The sequence below is a fragment of the Lepisma saccharinum genome, chromosome 1 (assembly GCF_977018435.1).
Source record: "Lepisma saccharinum chromosome 1, izLepSacc3.1, whole genome shotgun sequence".
NCBI lineage: Eukaryota > Metazoa > Arthropoda > Insecta > Zygentoma > Lepismatidae > Lepisma > Lepisma saccharinum.
In genome coordinates, this window is record NC_139229.1 from 217757672 (window position 1) to 217778740 (window position 21069).

The 21069-nt window shown below is 40.8% G+C and overlaps 1 protein-coding gene across 1 annotated transcript in view; it reads left to right on the plus strand.

Moving 5' to 3' along the window:
* Orc3 (origin recognition complex subunit 3) overlaps positions 1-21069 on the plus strand; it is a 114450-nt gene that overhangs the window by 86458 nt on the left and 6923 nt on the right. Inside the window, exons 13-14 of the mRNA XM_083127970.1 lie at positions 11215-11334; positions 13680-13744. Of these exons, the coding sequence (XP_082984096.1) occupies positions 11215-11334; positions 13680-13744 (185 nt within the window). The remainder of the gene's footprint in view (positions 1-11214; positions 11335-13679; positions 13745-21069) is intronic.

A 21069-nucleotide genomic window follows, 5' to 3' on the forward strand; every position in this document is an offset into this window, starting at 1 on the left:
ATTGAGTGCCTTCCCGATGGCGCAGTGGTAGTGTCATCGCCTTGTAATTAAGGGGTCTCGAGTTATAAACTCGGTGGAGGCACATATAGTGGTTCGGATCCCACTTTAAACTGTACGTCCAGTTCCGATTAGCTACTGTGCATAAAGTGGACTTAAAACAGCAAATAAATCAATCAAATCATTCAATCTAAATATATTGATTAAAAATTTGACATAAATCATTCTCGAGGGGTATTGACGGTCAAGGGTCCTGGACATAACCACTCCTAAACCACCCACTCTAATATAAGTAATTCTAAGGGTATGCTTTCAGTCAAATAACCAATAATCATGGGCATACGCAGATTTTATTTTTTCGTGGAAGGATTGTAATCGAGGAATATTCCCCCATAATAGTGCCGCACCCTGAAAGAAACACTCCGTCGATATGAAGCATTGATTGGAAGCAACTAGTTACAAGAAACAGTTACTTTACGACACTTAAATTGCAAACTTGAATATTTGTGGCGTGGGACAAGAGCTACATTTGGCAACTTTTAAAGATTTTCGTGGAATCACCTAAGCCAAATTTTCAAGTCTGACTGAAAGCACAGACGCCAACTATCTCCTCGTTTCCTTGTTAAAAGAGCAGGGGAGGGGGAGAGCGCATTTAATCCTTCCCAGGACCAGAATCTGTGACAAGGTCTCTTGTCTTGACAGATTTCCAGATATAAACGTTCCTCATACTGAGAATGGAATCTGCTTCAGAAAGTCGCCTAAGGGGTAACAAACAGGTCCACTCGGTTCATAGCTGCAGAACAACGAGCCCCTTTATTTGATCTGTGATAGTGATAGAGAATGCAAATACTTTGTTGCTGATTTTCTGCAGTGGTAAATGGCTACTGCTCGCAAACCAAAATCCGCGAATGAACATAGCAACACCTACAGGCATGTTGTGAACATGGATGTTAAATAGTTCTTTATTATTTCGATTTCCTTTTTGAAGTTATATTATTCATCTACACGCAGTGTATGCTTGCTTATAGACTGAAGGAACCTGTGTCGCTTGTCGCTTCGATAGCGAAGAGACAGGCAACAAGCGACACGGAAGTTTCAAGCCGAAACGACAAGCGACACTTCAGTCAATCTGCATGCACTCGCCACGAGACAAACTGGGGCAAGACGGTATTCAGTCCGAGCATCAAACGTCAGTTCGAAAGGTTTCATGTATTATTAAGGGTTCGTTTCCAGCGACACGCATTGCTTGTCGTCTGTGAAGGGACAAACGATAAGAAAGAATTCATCGCCTATTCCAATAGACCGAGCGACACGTAAGCGATAAGCGACACCTGTAGATTCTCGTGTCGCCTCAGTTCGAAAGACTGTGTTTATTTTTGAAGATTGCTTTCCAAAAGATACATGTTACATGTCGCTTCGGTCTGAAAGTTCAATAAATGAGAGTTTCTTTTTTCATTATTGCTATTGAATTCTTATAAGAACTTCTATACACTGTGGAAATGGATTGTTTTCTTTAAATTCTAATCTTGCCGCTGTGAAGAAACAAAAAATATATTTTTTAATGTGTGTAGTGCGAACACAAAACCTATCCAGAACTGCAATATTTAGTACAATACACAAAAGAAAGGATTTCCTAAAAGCTTCATAAAATGTTTCTCGTGCATTAGAAACGGGAACTTTTAAAAGAATAAGCAAATAATATATATTTTTTTAAAGAAGCAAAGCCCTCAATTTTCTTTATACAGTTTACAATATTTTCTTGAACTGCCCATTCCCTAGCACAATAATTTTCACAAAAACTGAATCTGTATTGTATGAATTGCATTTGTATTTGGAGTTTTAACACAACATACAATTAATAACCTTGAATAAATTGAAAAATGGGAAATAACGATGGGTTACTTCCAAATATTAAAAAGTATTTAAAAAAGTTTAGATAATCGTTCATCACTCTTTGTACCTTATCCTTTTTTAGACGTAATGAACGCTGGCCTGGGTTTCCAAGGAAACTACGTTTTTCCAAGTAAATAAATGTTTGCAAATGTTTAATGTTTTTTGTTTGTAATTCTTCTAGAGTTTCTAGACGGGACGAGACTTTTCACGAGCCGTCTTGTATTGTCTCGTGTCTCATCGCAACAGTGAGACGTGACAGGCATTCAGTTTCATTTCGAATTTCAAAAAGCTTGTCCCGTATCGTGTCTCATTTCGTGAGCAACACTATAGATCATGTATATATTTTATTTATTTTAATCAATTGCAAAGTAAATCCGTCAGTGGCAGCCATGGCCTTGTGCTGCTCAGTTTTATAAATTCAGGATAAAATTATCCTTTTCCGAGGATTAGTTGTGTCGAAATGTACAAAAATGTTAAGAAAATTTGTTTGTCTCGTCCTCTATACGCTGTGAAAGTTTGTGCATCGACATGCTGTGTATGTTTCTTATGCTACAGACTTGAGACGAGACCCAAATTTTTCCCCTCGAGAGCGAGATTGGTGCTTACAACTAGAGCCGAGATTATGCTAAGTCTTGTCTCATCTCAATACCAGCTTATAAGATTCCTAATTTAAATAAAAAAAATTACAATGAGTTTGTAGTATATTGAGGAAAATTATTATGACATGTTATTTATTGTTGTTATGGGGAATTCGAAAAGAGGTTTTCTTATTTGAAACTCAATCCCCCCTCTCCACTAGAAATAATTGATAATTTGTCCCCTCCCTACAGGAATACTTTCCGCCTCTAATGAATAATATAAATATATGAAGACTTATACAATTAAGACTGATTAAAACTTCCGAACCAGCCAGAAGCATAATTAAAATGAATGTAAGTCTTCACATATTAGTTTATTCCAATTAATGATTTTTAAAACAAGTAACTCGGTTACTTTTTAACTGTAACTGTTTTAAAAAAGTCACTTTCCGAACCCTGCATATGTCCCTGCGATATCCATTTAATAATAAACGCAAATGACTGTGTCAAATAAAATTATATATGTGAAATATATATTTTTAGGTTGACCTTCATTTTCCAAGGAAGGGGCACGCCTTCCTGTGCCCCGCCTTCTGGGAATTATTTACAATTTTATACTCTAAAAAATTGCTTCAATAAAATTTTGAAGCTAAAATCTTAGATTTTAAGTTAATTTGAATAATATATACTCCGGTAGCCATTTTTTAAAAAAAATCAGAAATAAGTTGTCAAATTTTCAGAAGGAATGAAAAAGTTATCAATTTTATTTCTGGGTAAGTTAGATCATATAATAATCCTATAGCGCAACAGTCCAATATCGGGCCAAGGCTTACCTACCGACTGCTGGCCTCCCTCCCACGCGAGCCACCCAGGGGGCGTGGAGATCTGCAGCCAGACTAGGGGGACGGGTGGTCAGCCCGACCGACCCCCAGCCGTTGTAGGACTTCGCGACCGGATTACGCTCACTCACTCACTCGGAGCTCCCAAATTTCTTCACGAGGGTGGGTTGCCACCAGGCCTATACATAGGCCGAATAAATTCCGACCAGAGCCGGATTCGAACCTACGCCGTCCCGCAGCGAACGATCTCAAGACGAGTGAACGCCTTAACCCGCTCGGCTACGGAGGAGGACAAGTTAGATTATATAAGTTCATTATAAAAATACTTGTGTTGATGTTGCACCTTTCCCTCTCAACGATAATTGAAATTTTAGTAAATCATGTTTTCGGTCCAAAGAAAAATAGAAAATACTATTTTATTAATTCATTAGTGTACTAAAATATAAATGTGAACTGTTAAAATATATTTTTCTGGAATCCTTATTGTTTGGTTAACATTGTCGTAAAGTTTACAAAAGATTGAATAATTTTTAAGAGGGATAGGATTATTTCTCCAAGGCAGCGCAGTTCATACTTGGAGGCTATGTGAACGGAAGAAAGGATGAATCACTGAAAGTTAGAGGGGCTATAAATATGAAACCAGGCAAGTAAGACACAAAAGAAAAGGTCGTTTCTCACCACCATGAAAGGATTAAATTTGTCAAATTTCATCAAACTTTGAGATCATGGGTAGCATGGTCTGGTTGAATTGACTTGGAATGACCCATAAATCTTTCAAATATACTCAGAAGGGACACAGATTTCTAAGCACTAAAGCACATTTAAAACACGGATTTTAAAAGATGAAACAAATTTGAGAAAAAAAAATAATAAAACGAAGGCATGTGTTTTTTCAACATTGATTATTTTTGTTTCAAAAATCATGGCTAGAAGTTAGTTGGTACCTGTGTGTGGTTTTACTTTACATATGGATTCAAATATTTCCGAATATTACTACCCTTATAAGGTCTTTATCCATTAAGGGCTTTAAGCGTATTGGATTGTTTTTCTGTGTCTAAGTAAAGCTCCTCTAGTCAAGTGAAAATATCTATTGTTAAATAAAGTACCAGCAGTCTTCCCTTCCCGCGGACGCTTTCTATGAATTATCCTGCACATTCTTCATGGTTCCATAGGCACGCACACTGTCTACCAGCAGGGTGGAATGTGCAGGTAATTCTTAGAATTAGGCTTCAATTTCATTAATGCCTTAATGCCTTAATGCCTCAGAAATAGACATTTGACGCTCATAGAAATTTGTACGAGATCATCACGAATAAATCATAATATCTCTTTTTGAGCTTCAATTCCATTCGATGTCAGGTCAAATAGTATTCGATGTAAGTTACAACGGGAAAAAAATATTATCGAAAAATTGATATATTATATTGGGTGACGTAAAGTAAAACCAAAAAAAAGTAAAGTGTTACCCTGTGCTTAGCACCACGCCATGATCCGGTCGTGAGTGGGATGTGATCAGCATCACGCCCCTGACCGCCTTTACCCCCCAGGTACCCATGTTATTCGACGCTGGGTGGGCGCCGGGGCCGCTTACAACGTTAGAAAAGTTCCCTGATTTGAACCGGCCGGGGATCGAACCCAGGACCTTTAGCTTGGTAGTCAGACGCGTTACCGACTTACGAAAATTTTCTGCCAATGGAAGGGTTTGAACCTACGACCATCAGATTGACAGTCCTGAACGGTAAACACTACCCTACAAGCTTTTTCGCTACCCACTGAGCCACCGCGGCTTATTGGGCGAAGGAAATTTATAAAACAAAAATAAATTTAATTTAATCCTATCTCCTCGTGTCTCGATCTGGCCCCGCCATAACCCTCACCCTCCACCACCCTCCACTTGCCCTCACTCCGCACGCCCTCCACCGCCCTCACCCTCCGTGATCGCTTTCGCCCTCGCCCTCCACCGCCCTCACCCTCCAAGATCGCAGTCGCCCTCGCCCTCCAACGCCCTCACCCTCCGAGATCGCTCTCGCCCTCGCCCTCCACCGCCCTCACCCTCCGAGATCGCAGTTGCCCTCGCCCTCCACCGCCCTCACCCTCCGACATCGCTCTCGCCCTCGCCCTCCACCGCCCTCACCCTCCGACATCGCTCTCGCCCTCGCCCTCCACCGCCCTCACCCTCCGACATCGCTCTCGCCCTCGCCCTCCACCGCCCTCACCCTCCGAGATCGCAGTCGCCCTCGCCCTCCACCGCCCTCACCCTCCGACATCGCCCTCGCCCTCCACCGCCCTCACCCTCCGAGATCGCTATCGGCCTCGCCCTCCACCGCCCTCACCCTCCGACATCGCCCTCGCCCTCCACCGCCCTCACCCTCCGAGATCGCAGTCGCCCTCCACCGCCCTCACCCTCCGACATCGCTCTCGCCCTCGCCCTCCACCGCCCTCACCCTCCGAGATCGCAGTCGCCCTCGCCCTCCACTGCCCTCACCCTCCGACATCGCTCTCGCCCTCGCCCTCCACCGCCCTCACCCTCCGAGATCGCAGTCGCCCTCGCCCTCGCCCTCCACCGCCCTCACCCTCCGACATCGCTCTCGGCCTCGCCCTCCACCGCCCTCACCCTCACAAGTCTTCCGGAGGGTGAGGGTGAGGGTGAGGTCTGCCCTCACGAGGGTCGCCCTCCGGAGGGTGAACACCTCTGCTCTTGCCACACTGTTTTCAACACACTGTACAACCACTGCAGAGTATCATTTCCATGAGCACTTCATCTACTCGAGGTGCTCTACCTCTCTTCATTCTCTTCAGAGCTTCCTCCACTTCTTTCCATGTGATGAGATTCACTTTTTCCTTCCTGTTTTCTTTTTCCTTCACTTCTTCATGTTCATTTACTTTTTCACGTTCAGCAATTTCTCGAAGAAAGAAAAAAAAAAAAAAGGAAATGAACATGAAGAATCAAATCAATCAATCAATAATGCAAGCTGCATAATCTATATTCATACCATGCTATTATTAGAATAATAAAATTGTGACAAAAGGATAGAAAAGTTTGCCAGATCCGTGTTAGGAAACCTGATGGTAAGAGACCTGTGGGAAGGTCAAGTTGAAGGTAGAACAACATTAACATGGACCTGAAAGAAATTGACAAATATGATTACTATGGTGCTGCAGCAATAAGCCTTCAGTTTTAGGAATGCCACAGACCTTGGGTTCTGCCAGTTGAAACTTAATTACTATGTTTCAAACTTCATGATGTCAGTAGTTTGTGTTTAGAAAGAAATAAATGAAGATAAAATTAAGTTGAGGAATTCTTTTGAACTTGTGAACTTCTGTTTCTGATGAACACATGTAAGTCAGCATTTTACCACCTGCCTTAAAAAAATGATAGGTAATTGCAGGGCTCGAAAAATCCCGGTCGCCAGGTCGCCATGGCGACTAAAAATTTCAGCCTGGCGACTGTGATCTTTTGCTGTAATATGTTCAAAATTTTAATGATTCTAAGTTCAAATTGCAGTACATCGTAAGTTAGCAAATTATTTTTTTTATCAGCATTGTGAACATTCCATTGAGCCAGTAACAATTTCTTACCCTTTGTCCCCAACACCCCATTTCCTGCTTTCTCAAATAATTTAATGATGTTTTGAATACCGTGATGCTCAGCATCTTATACAGAGTGTTTCAAAAGTCGCACAACACAAACTTTGGAAATGTATATCATGAAAACCGTAAGAGATATTTACACCTCATCCATTGAGATATTTTTCAATACTTAAAATTATCAGTTCACTCCATACAGAAAATTATATAAATTAATAACTGGCGGAAAGCAACATTCAAATTTTTCCAGAAATGAACTTCTAAGAAAAATATGTAAGAAATTATCGAAGGGTCATAATTAGACATTTGGTGACTGATGCCATGTCAGTCTGTCATTTGCGACCAATATTGGTCATGTGCAACATTTGATGAATTTTTGACTGGCGATTTTATGGGTAAGTGAAAAGTGCCATTTTTGGGACATATCTCTGTATATGGCAACACTAGCAGGATGACTTTTCCAATAAAAATCCCCTGTTTCTGCTGTACCTTACAAAGCAACTGTTTTAAAACCAGTCAAACACCAACATATGATCCCACAAATTGTTTAAGAGTTGGTATTTATTGTTGAAAATCAGTTCTCAGATGTTTCCAGCAAATTAACAATGTTTTTTAAAATAATGTAATTGCTTTTATTTAGATAAATGCTAACATAAATTTATGAACCCAGTGATAGCCTACATGATTAGTTTAGTGCAGAAACCCGGTGTAAATATCTCTTACGATTTTCATGATATACATTTTCAAAGTTTGTATTGCTTGACTTTTGAAACATACTGTAGTATGCACAATTGCTAATAGGTGGTTTCCTGGCACCTGATTTTCAGAGCTGGCACCTAGCTTTGAAGAAAATTTTTTCAGCACTGGGTAATTGCATAATGGACTATTTGCCTGGTTCTGAATTCAATTTTGCTACAGGTTGTGAAAGATATGCATTTTTCTGATATCACAGTATTGTAAATTGAATTTTTCGTAAATTCATGTGAAATTTCCCTCTTTTGTGTTCAAACTTGATGGTGATATGTGGATAGGTGGAACACAACCTCGCAGTGTTTCAAACCACACCAAAATGTCTCTGCTTCAATGTGAATACTCAAATAATATATATTCTTAAACATAATCAATCCAAATTACATTTACTGTTTGTAAATTTATATTGTTGTGTTTGTAGTAAATCATCACACTGTTTTATATCTATAGTCGTTTTCACGTTCAGAAGACACAATGGGCTCTTATGGCCAATGCTTTTCTTATGGGAAATACGAGCGCCCTGTTGTGAAATTTCTCGATTTACAAATTTAGCTTATGTAAAATCGGTACCTGCAGTTTTGCAGGAAATTTTGTAGAGAATATGATGGTGAGCACAAAAAAGTGGTAACTTGTTTACATATTTTTAGATAAATTAAAAACTCAAATTTTCTGTGAAAACAAAATTTTTACATTGTTTTCATTCCTAACGTTGAAACATGCCGTAAAATTGAAGCATTCATTATGAAAAAAATTGACATGGTTTTCTAATTGTCATAGGTGATGGTGGCACTCAGAATTTATCAATACTTTAAAGCATATTCGCATTAGAAAATATTCAAATAAAGTATGTGGAGATTTTTTATATTCATGCAGTAGAAAATGTCGTCGCTGGCCATTTTTTGTTCTGTAATTCCAATTAAAAACTTCCAGCGACAAAGTTGTGAAGAAAATAATGAAATTATTTTTTATAACCACTCAAAGGTTCCCAGAAATATTACTTCCATGCATTTGGAGTTTCTTTTTAACCTAAACCGCGCGCGAAGTAAGGGAACGTTGTCTGGCCATTTGACTCACCGCAGCATTCCGGCTAATCAGCACCAAGTTTTCGAGTTGTTATTTTATTTCCATTCAGTAAAAATATATTAATTTCATTCAGTTTGTTATAATATAATTTCAATTACTTTAATTTAATAATTGACAATTATTTCCAATGCTGCTGTTGTGAGCAACATTAGTGCTGTCGCAAATACACATTGTTTTTGTTTACATTACTGTCGACATTAATACTGAAATGAAGATCACCTTTCAGTTTCCAACGTACACATAAATTCATAGACAATAATGAATTTATATATATATATGTAACACATTACCATATCTCAATGTTATTCTATGAAATAATTACAGAGAAAGGCGAATGAATATTAAATGTGCCTGTGTATTAAATTAAATCTAATGGGAAAATGACATGCTAATGAACTGTAATGTTCACAGTATAATATTAATATTAATAATTACATATAATTATCATTATATATATAAAATATGTAACACCTACATTGTGAAGGAAGCTCATCATTTCCCGGCGACATGATCTAGTGCTGTATTGGCAACACTGTGCGGTTTCTCCATAAGCGCCGTTGTGTCTTCTGAAAGTGAAAACGACTTTAGTAAAGGAATCGAGTCTTGAAGTTGGCTGCTCCCAGTTGGTGCTTAAATGCTATTTTGCCATATTAACAAATTCTTTACTTAAAAATATTTTGGGGTTGACATAAAAATATGCAAGGTACCTTTTCATGATGTATGAAAAGTATGCAACTCTTTTAATTGATTTGTGCATTTGGAGTAAAAAATTACACTCTGACCTGTGCTTCTTTACGGCACTGCATATTAAGGTAAAGAGTTAAATAATAACTTAATGGATAGCATTTTATAATGAAAAAGAAACTTACCAGGATGACTCAAAAGTTTGTTCGTTTTTACACATGGACATTGAGACTGGAGACACAAGGTGTGACATCAGACTTATTCAGCCAAGTATAGGCCATTCTGTTGTATGGTCATCTGCCATCGTTTCGTGAGAGCCACGATTCCACGACGATACCATTCGCTGGTTTCGAGGTTAAAAAGTCGCACACTCCTGTTTCCACAGCATCCAATGTGTCGAACTGTCGTCCTTGCAGGAAATGTGCAAGAGAGCGAAACAAATGGTAATCGGATGGCGTGAGATCAGGGCTGTACGGGGCAACACTTCAATTCCCTCCAAGTCCTGCAGTTTCTGGGCAACAATTCGTGACCGATGACATGGGGCGTTATCGACCTGCAACAAGGCTATTTTCCGATGCATCAATGTTGGGTACTTCTGGAGCATAGCGTCAATGGACGCGCTGCAGCCGTACAGCATAAAGATTCCCATCGACAGCACAACTGTCTGGTATGAGTTCCCAGAACACTGGACCATCGATATCCCACCATATGCACAACATGACCTTCTTTTCAAACCGTCCCCTTTGAACAAGTGGCATTGCTTCTTGCCTTGGCCGCAACCAATGCTTACCACTGACAGAATATTGTAGAAAGATCCACTTTTTGTTACCTGTTACAATTCGATGCCAAAACCTGTCGTCCCTTGGATTTTGAAGCAATTGTTGACAGATGGAGATTCGTCATTCAGCCTGTTGTGGTGTCATTTCGTGGGGAACAAGTCGAGGCCATCGAGAGACAAAACCCATTTGGTTAAGAGAGCAATCCACGGTGCTTTGGGATGATCCAACCTGTAGTGCCAGTTGCCATCTACTGACACTTGCATCGGCTGTCACTTGCTGTAGCAGGGTATCTGCATCCATGGCAGACTAGAACTGCTTGTACCATTTCTGTGCTGTCCTAATGTTCACTGTGCTCACCTTCCACCACACAAATTTCCCTTTTTTCCAATAATGTCTCAACAAGATACAAACGGCCAATTTGTCAACCTCCATGACTGACCGTCGTAATTGCACTGTGCCTGTATGAATGTATGTAGCAGGTGGCGTGCAGGTGCTCGCTTGGCTTTCCAGACTTTTTCTCCGGCTTCACTGTTTCCCACATGAAAAAACGAACAAACCTTTTACTCAACCTGGTAAATATGTCTTTATGGTTTTCATCACAAATCACTCTGTGTTCAATTTTGCTGGAACACAACCCATACCAACACTTAAAATGGAAAATATGGCAAACAGGTGGAACATTACCTGAAGAATACTTCACATGAAGAGATGATTATTTAATATATTTGTTAAGTATAATTGTGGAATCATTTTAAAAGTTGACAAGGTTGGTGAGAAATGTATGCAATTAAGGAGAGCAAATGAACATTACTTCTTATTTTATTTTATCTTTTTGGTGGCTGAGAAGTTAAGTTATTCATTTTCAATCTTACCACCAAAGTCCCTGCATGTGCATGGCTGTTTTTTGTGAGTGTCCCTTCATCAATTTCATCATATCATCACTCATCCTCATTGTCACAATAGTCAAAGGTGGTAAAAAACAACACTAAGTAACCGAAGTACAAATACATTTTATCTTTTCAGTGTGACTGCTGTCGAATTTCTGATACTGGAAGTATTTTATCGTCCATGCCTGATATCTGCATTTTGTACAAGCTTCATCTAGAGTGTGGAAGATTAATCAACCTTTATGATTGGCTGCAGGTTTGTGTGATTTCATTACTGTTCGTTATTTATTTATTTTCATGATAGAGAGGGAATTGTGAGGACTGGTAATGTGTTGATAGACAGGTGTGATCATGATGATGTGGTGGGAGAACTACACTCAAAATGCAGGTTTATAATAATGACTAATTATTATCTGGATAGTGCCTTCCTGATGGCATAGTGGTAGTGTCGTTGCCTCGTAGGGTTCCCGGGTTCGATACCTGGTGGAGGCACATAGTGGTTTGGATTCCACTTTAAACTGTAGGTCCAGTCCCGATTAGCTTGGCTGTGCAAAAAGTGGACTTAAAACACCAACTCAATCAATCAATTATTATTTGGATAGACAGACAGGTTCGAGTGGTATGTTGCCGGCCCCCTGGCAGAGTGGTTTGCACATCGCATCTGGGCATGGATGTTTGTGAGTCCCCATTCATCAATTTCATCATGTCATCACTCATCCCCATCTTCACAAATTAGCCAAAAGTGACACAAAAAGTGAAGTATAATAAAGCAAATCAATCAATTTAGTGGGATGTCGGAGCAAGAGGATATCATCATAGAGTGTAAATAATAGAGTCTGGATCTTTAGGTGCAAACTTTTGATTGTTTAGGTGCAAAAAAGGTGCTAAAAAGAAATAAAATCGGTACATGTTTAGGTGCAAAAAAAAATCAAGAAGACCTTAAGCACATTTGTGTGTATCATATAATTTTTCATTTTAAATATTATAATAAAAGGTTTTGCTAGAAATGAAGATATACATTGATTAAATACACTCACCAGTAGAGAAACCTTTACCTTCACTCATCCCTGGCACTGGTTTCTAAATACAAAATAATTGAGTTGTACTGAATTATGTTGAACCTTTCTATGTTGGTGAACTCAAAGCCCAATCGTTTATCGTTCAGGAAGAATTTCATTTTCCCTCCCACAAGGCAAAAATTTCCCATTTCTTCCAAAAATTCCCCTCGATTTACAGTATGTCACATATAATTGTATATTTTTACCTTAATTCGCTCACTGCAATCATGTTTTGAGGGCAGAATAGGTGCAAAATTCATGTCTAAGTGTAGAGAGGTTTTTTAGGGGCAATAATGTACCACGGAATGGGTATATGTGGATATATATAAGATGCAAGGCTCCATATATGGAAGCACCCAACATTATTTTTTTTTTGAATGCACAGCACGTAAGGGTCCGGGCTCTAGTAATTAAGGTCACACTGAACCTTTGGCCTAAGCCAACAAAGTAGGTAACCCAAGTTCAAACTCTGAACCACAGTTTCCTGGTGGATCTTCAGTTATTGATTTCATTTTCTTGTGTGAAAAGTCATTTCCATTTGGGTGCATTACTGTTGTCTTCTTATTCAATTGGATCCAAAGATCTCTCGTAAGTTCATGGAAACATTGTAAACTACTGGAATGATCTACTTCTCAGCAGACTATTATTATGTCTGGTATCCCAAGCTTGTGTGAGACCAGGAATTGTATTGGGGGGAAGGGGATAAGAAAGAGGTAACATGAATTTGTGAGTGTATTAATATGAGGGTATGGATATTGGAAAATTAGGACACAATCAGCATTACTTTGAACCATTTCCAATATTTTTACTGGTTACTGCTAGTATTGTTATAAATAGTTGAATGCTAGAATATTGTTGGACTTTTAAAATTGTTGTGAATGATTATACCATCAAAGGCTCCAGTTTAGAGTCCTGGTCTGTATGTTGGTGTTAATTTGTAAGTGACCCTTCATCAATTTCATCTAATCGTCATGCATCCTTGCCATTGTGCGTAGCCAAAAGTGGCAAAAAAAGGAACATTAAAAAAAGAAAAACACAAACAGTTATAAATGTTGGTACATAAGTATTACATGGTATTTATCTCTTATCACACAACCAGACTTTTACTTTAGAATATTTATAACAGCAGCAAAAAAACTTAAAATATATACTACTACTACTAACAACACAATGTGTATTTACCCACTCTAAAAGGAGAGCAGATTTTTTAGCATCCTTTCAAAGCTGGCAAATGTAATTCGCACACAGTATACCATGTATGACAATGTTGTCAGTGGAGACTACATTAAAAAATAGGTCATTCGCCCATCAATGGCAATCCTTATCTTCTTTTCAGACTGCAGCATTTATATTCTCCTACACACAAAAAACATTTATCAACAAAAATACATTAAAACCAGGGATTGTAAGCAAAATATGAAAAATAACACTTAAAAGTTAATTATAGTGTGCAACCTTAACATGTACATTTTTGCCATTCTGCAGCTATAAATACTTTATTTACTTTGGTTGAGCTCAAGTGCTGATTTGTTATTCCTTCCAGGCATTCCTTGCGGTGGTTAATCCAAGCAACGCTGAAGAGCAGAGGGAGGTTGACCCAGAATTACAGTATCCTTTTTTTTCTGTTTTCTTCATGATAATGTTGCTATATGTAGGTAAACCAATAATATAATGTGAAATCTCTTGGCAGCTTTCATACTTAGTGCAACGTGCAATTGAGAAGCATGTAAAGGCGATAATCTTTTTTGGAGATAAGATCTAATTTTTATTGTCATTGCAGTTTTTTTGGATATGTTATCATGCATATCTTGTTTTATATATGTGAGGGCAAATCAATAAGTCGGTTCCACGATTTTTTTTTCACAGCAATTTATTGGTCAAACAAGACGACAATAGGTGTGCAGGAATAGCAGTTTGTTACTTATTTTCTACATATCCATCACCGACGGCAATGCATTTTTCCCACCGTGACACCAATTTGGATATGCCAATGGCAGAGAACGTCGTCGGCTGCTTCTTCAACCACTGCCGCACATCATGTTCCACTACACGATCAGACGAGAAGGGCTGGCCAGACAATGCCTTCTTCATAGGGCCGAAGAGGTGATAATTCAGAGGGTGCCAGATTTGGACTGTATGGCGGATGTTTCATGATTTCCCAGCCGTACCGAGCCATTTTTTCCTTGACCACCATGGCGACGTGTGGCCGTGTGTTGTCATAAAGGAGGCAGACATGGTCACTCTGTCACTTGTCACGCAAGACACGGCGTAGCTTGGTAAGCGTGGCAGTGTAGGACATTGCATTGGTTGTTCTGCCAGCAGGCATGAAATCCATCAGCAGTACCCCCAACATGTCCCAGAAGACAGTGACCATCACCGCTCCTCGTCCGTGACACTGGTGCGACTGGCCTTGAACCGCTGACACCAATTCCCAATGTCTTTGTGGCACAGGACGTTGTCCCCATACACCAGCTTCATCCTCCATGAATCACCGTCAGTATCTTGCCTTCAACCCAGAAGAACCGCACCACGGAACACTGCTCCTCGACCATCGATGATGTCAGGCAGGTAGCCATGTTTGTCACTGCTGCCATCTGTGGAAGAGATAAAGGAACATTACAAAATTACTCATTATGACCTCGGGTCGGATGAATTTTCAGTACCCAAAAGTTCACCTTGGTCTGATTATCCAATCCTTTGCAAAAAAATCATGGAACCGACTTACTGATTTACCCTCGTGTGTGTGTGCACGAGGGCAAATCAGTAAGTCGGTTCCACGATTTTTTTGCAGAGGATTGGATAATCAGACCAAGGTGAACTTCTGGCAGAGATCCACCACATCAAAATTCTCCCAGCTAACAAGGGGTCCACCACGGTGGTTTTGAACTCTCAAAGATTACGTGGCGGAAGCCACTTGCCAGCTGGCCAACTTCTCCACCTACAAAACCACCACGGTCGACCTTTCAGCCACACACCTCGACAGAATCCAGGACTTTATCCACACCCGAGGCCCCCTGAGGGCCTGACAACTTCTGCCATATCCATGCTCATCCCAGACAACCCCCGCACCCCCACTTTTTACCTACTGCCCAAAATCCATAAACTTGGCAACCCTGGTAGACCCATCGTGTCCAGTTACAATTCACCTTCTGAAAGAATCTCAGCCTTTGTTGACTTCCACCTCCAGCCTCTTGTTAAAGCTCTGCCCTCTTACCTCCGGGACACCAACCATTTCCTCCAGAAAATCAACACTCTCCCACCTTTACCTGCTAACACCATCCTTGCCACCATCGATGTTACTTCTCTCTACACCAACATACCTCACTCCCATGACCTCCGCTCCATAGAATTATTCCTCAACAGCAGACCAAAACCCCACAAACCCAGTGCTGATTTCCTGACCCATCTAGCTCACCTTTGAGGACAAGCACTATCTTCAAATCCGGGGCACAGCCATGGGTACCAGAATGGCCCCATCCTATGCCAACCTTTTCATGGGCAAACTTGAAAAAGAGTTCCTGAAGACCCAATCCCTCAAACCTCTCCTCTGGTTCTGTTTCATCGATGACATCTTCATGCTCTGGATACATGGAGAACCTTCCCTAACCACTTTTCTAGACCTACTAAACCACTTCAGCTTCATCAATTTCACCTGGACTCACTCCACCAACCAAATCACCTTCCTGGATGTGCACATGAAGGAAGTACATCTGGAAACCTCTATCCACATCAAACCTACCAACCATATGCAATACCTACACTTCTCCAGCTCCCATCCATTCCACACCAAGAAAGCCATCCCATTCTCCCTGGCCCTCAGAGGTCAACACCTCACCCACCTCCTGACAGAACTATAACCTCCACCTGCACCAAGCCTTGACCAACCGTGGATATCCTTCCACCCTAATTACCAAACAAATATCCCGAGCTGCTTCATACACTCCCACCAAGAAACCTGCCACCAATCCCCCTGCAATTGTCACCCAATATCACCCCCACCTCAACAAAATCAGACACACTCTACGTTCCCTCCTTCCCATCCTGCACAGTGATCCTGACACCAGAAATATCTTTCCCGACAAGCCCAGATTGGTTTTCAAACGCCCTCCCAATCTCCAAAACATCCTGGTCCACCACACTTGCACCTGCCCACAAATGCAACCGTCGAAGGTGCAAAACCAGTCAGTTCCCGCACCCTCCAGATCCATACTGCCACCGGCAAATTCACCTCTATCCCAAAGGAACCTGCTACAGCTCTAACCTAATTTATATCCTCACCTGCAACATCTGTGGGAGCTTCTACCTGGGGGAAACATCCACAGCCCTGAACCTCCGCATCAACAACCACCGCTCCTCAACCCAAAACCTGGACTTTGCTGTTGCCATTCACACCAATCACCACAATATTCCTTTCAATGACTGCTTCCAGGTAGCAATCGTTCACTCCTTGCCTCAATCCACCAACACCTCGGTACGTAGAAGATGGGAGAGGGCCTACATATCAGCCATGAGTGCAACCACACCCCCAGGCCTGAACAAGGCCACCTAGTAATGTCCCCCCACAACCACCCCTCACCTTCAGCAACACCCTTTACCTCCCTTACACCTTTCACCACTCACAGTTTTTGACATCCTAGCGAGGGAACAACGTGATTTTTTTGTGTGTGAAACTGCCTACTTTTTCTTTCTGGACCTGGCAACCCTGCAGGCCACGCTATCACACTGTTGATGTCGCTCAGTACATGAACCTTCTTTCTACTCCCAATGATGTGACAAATCGTCACGAAAATTTGAAGTTTTTCTACCGCTGGTGAGTGTTTCCTCTCTCATCGTTTACTTTTTATTTAGCCCTTGTGGCCCTCCTTCCTGTTATCTAATTATATTTTTCTGTATATTTAAATGCAGAAAAGCAGGAAAGTTATAATTACAGTGTAATCCTACATTTTCTGAGGTTTTGTATCTGTGTGCATTTGTATTTGAATAATTTTCAGTTTGCTGGGAAAATTCAGCTTTCTTCTCTTGAGGTATCAGGCTATTATATAAAGTATACATGTGTACACACATCCATTACCTCCTTTGAGTGCCAAATATTAGCAACCAGAAAGGGGATGCTGTAATAGCCACCCTGTTGGGAATTAGTTGCAGCAATGAGGGCAAATAGATGATTAATGCAGAGGTAGATGATTAATGCAGAGGACAAGAATTAATCAATATATCGTATGTCTTACCCAGGATTCCAACTCTAGACTCCTGGCTTTGTAGAGGGTCCAGCTCAGACTCCCCATGAGCAAAATCAAAGGGAGTTCGATTTGTTTCAGCTAAACAAGAACTTTCCATTTCCAAGGAGTGATTGTGTATGACTTTCATCATTTCATTACTCACAGAACCTAATTTTTTTGAAGGGAGTTCAATTTTTCAGCTTTGTAACCAAACATGAGTGGATGGATCTGTGGTCGTTTTGGTATTGACTTCCACAATATGTGCATGTGTAGAGTGAAGAACGGGGTAGGGGACATTTTATTGTCCCCTTCACTCACAATACGTTTTCTGTCAGTCACATCAAGTTCATTTTTTTAAAGTAACGTGTAGAATGTATATTTGTTCATGGTGATGGCAATATCCAAGGTCTGTATGATGCCCTTTAAACTTAGAAGGCCTGACTTCAGTCTCAAGGTTGTTAACCTTTACAGTCCCATGGCACTTATGCACTTTTTACCTCTGTCCCAAGCAATTTAAACGAGTTTTGTAAGGTTTAGCAAAAATCGTTATAGCTTCCCTCCTATGGCAGGTAATTTAGTGAAACAAGAAACATTTTACTAAGAATAAAATGTACTTTGACATAGAAAGACAAAGTGTTGCTATCTGTATGTATTTGTTATTATTCGTGGCTTCAAATGTGAAAATTGAAAAAAAATAAAACAAAAGACAAAATTTTGCCCCTCCCCCCCTTTCCTCCTCCCTGTTGAGACATGGGACAGGAACAAATTCTATGTCCTATTTGCAACAACATGTCTATAATTCAATATTTATTTTTGTTTCTAATGCCTTTTGCCATTCGAAGAAAAAATTAAAGAAATCACGCACAATGAAGTGCACGAGTTATTTTCGACAAGGGTTGGCAACACGCACAATTTATATATATATTGTGAAACGCCCTCCCTTGCCCGAGAAAACAAATGCTACCACTACCTAGATAGAGGCGGCAAAATCTCCCTCGGACAAGCGAAATAGCGTTACAGTCCAGGTTGAGTTCGTGTGTAGGAACCGGTGACCAACAGTGCATAGCGATTAGCCATATCGAACAAACAAAAAGAAAACATATACTTTCTATTACCACCTCTTTACCTGTAGCCGGGAAGCGGCTAGCTGCATAACTGAAAATCATGGGTAGCGACATGCGTACGAAATGATATAGCCCAAAAATTAACATGAAAAAATAAAAAGTATATTCTATTCATAACAAAACAAAAATCATTTAGTTACATCTCCCCCTCTTTCACTCACACATTCTCTCACAGATTCTCTCTTTACGGGGTCATCAACACAAAATGATACATAACATGTACAGGTTTTTATGACGACAAGCCCTAATTATTGCATTCATATTTAAATTTACCTTGAATTTTTGTCTAATCAGGTCATTTGTGATTTTGCTCCAGTGCTACTCAAATCCTAGCCAGCCCTTACTTAAGTTCACCTTTTTTAAAAAACTAGGTCGGTGCGGTGACAATACATTGTTTGTCCAGCGTAAACAAAGGCATCTCAACAGTAATTACGCTCACGTGGGCGGACGTTTTCCTTTTACATGACCTCACGTGGTTCCAAACATAACAATAACCTCCGTTGAGTGACGTAACATATACTCTCAAGCAGGCGGGACTTCAACACTTCGCCACGACGAGCAATTCATATTACCAGGCAAATACTTTAACAAATAATCACATATGCGACCTGACGTAGCTAGCAGCGACACAGCGCTGACACATAAACATGAACAAACCTCAAGTAGATTAAAAAATTAAGCGGGCGGCGCTTTACTCTAATAGTACGCACTTTAAACAAATACAAAGGAGCACAAACAACAATGAATTTAAGATCATTAAATAGAATCACGAGAAACAAGTAAAATTGACCTGAGACAAATAAATTACAAATGACAAGCGCGACGGGAGTTTGGTATGAAGTTCCGAGTGGTGTGGGCATTTTCAAAATGTTGACGAATTTCAAGGGCGTTCTCTAAATCAATCGAGCCGTCACGTGTTGACATTAATACAGATGAATACATTACCATCTCTCAGCTTCCAAGGTGCATCCTGGCGTCTTTATGGGCGATTGAAATCACATAGTATTCACACGAAAGGTTTTCCTATTCCTCCTTGAACGTGGCGACGAAGATGCGAAGAGCGTTGAAACACCTGGTTCCTCGGCTTCTCTCCCTCTTGGGATCGGTGAACATCTCCGCGGTCAGGTGCAGTTCGGACGTCGCATCTGGACGGCGGGCGGTCGTTCTCGGCTCGTCAGCGTCTTCTCCATCACCATCGGACGATCTCAAGCGTCAAGACGTCAACAGGGCAGCGTTCGGCATCTCTCTCTCTCTCTCTCTCTCCGTGTGGCGGCTGGTAGGCATCAGGCGGCGTAGCTCGTCGTTTCTGGGCATGTTGTAGGCAATGGTCGGTGTCTCGTCTGGCATCGGGCGAATCGAGGGTAACGCCCTCATCTCTCTTCTTCCCTTAGCCCGCCATGATTTTCGATGTTCCTCGTTTCACAAAAACAATAAACGGCGTAAGATTAGCACGGAAACACAGTCTCGCTTCGACTTCCTCCAGCGATTGAGGTAAGCGCACTCGTAACGACATACTGCCTATCACACACTGATGTTCGCAAAACAAAGCAAAGTCCACGGTATACGAAGAGGTAGCGCGGAGGTGCTCTCGCTATGAGAATCGCGGTAAAACTGTGTGTCGAAAAAGCATGTCCTTCGTTTTATCCCGATTTCGAAAAAGGACACTCGGCGCTCGTTGAAGGGACGCTTCCGGAGAGGTCATTCCACTTCGCTCTATTGTCTCCTAGGCTGAACAGGATTGTGTTAGAGGTTTGGTTCCTACGGATTAAGTTTCCGTCTCTCTGACGCCCAGAGCTCAACTGCAATCTGTGCCCATAAACTGATCGATTACAACCAATTCGATCTGGCATCCGTAATTCTTGCTTGATCGCGACGAAACTCCACACATCCGTCCTTGCACACATGTTGCTGCACTGGTAAAAATTCCACACAAATCTGGCTGCCGGAACCCGAGATATTTAAATGGTTGTCATTACGGTCGAATTTCCTAAGCTTTAGACGCATAACGTGACCTTTCAGGTGCTCGCCCGTCAGTCTCGGGACTTCCTTTCATTCTCCCGTCGGCTTGGCAAATCAAATATATATTCTTACAAATTAAGACACTCAACACTTTGATTCAACACATTTTTTACGGTTAATTGTTAGAGTAATAATAATAATAATGACGACGGTAAATCTGACTGTCACAATATATATATGGTTTCATTTTAATGGCACCCACGGACCACAGAAACATATAGAGGACATCAAAACAAACAACTTTTCTCACTAATATTTTTCTCGGTGTGTTGTTTCGGTGGTAGAGTTACTCAATAAAGCCCGTTTTGCCACCTGAATGATGGCAACCCAACACAACATTGAAACAGGTTTCTATGCGCATCATTAACAGTCTTGGTGATATGTAACTGAAACAATAATTTATCATCGAACACTACACAAAGAACTGTTATTGAGTTTGCCCTTTCTATTTGTGTGTGTGTGCTATTATAGTGTATTGGGGATTTCAATCTGGTAAATATTACGGCCCTGCATTTCTTATGGTTTAGATTAACTTTATTTGCTTTATGCATTGAGATTTTCGATAACCTCT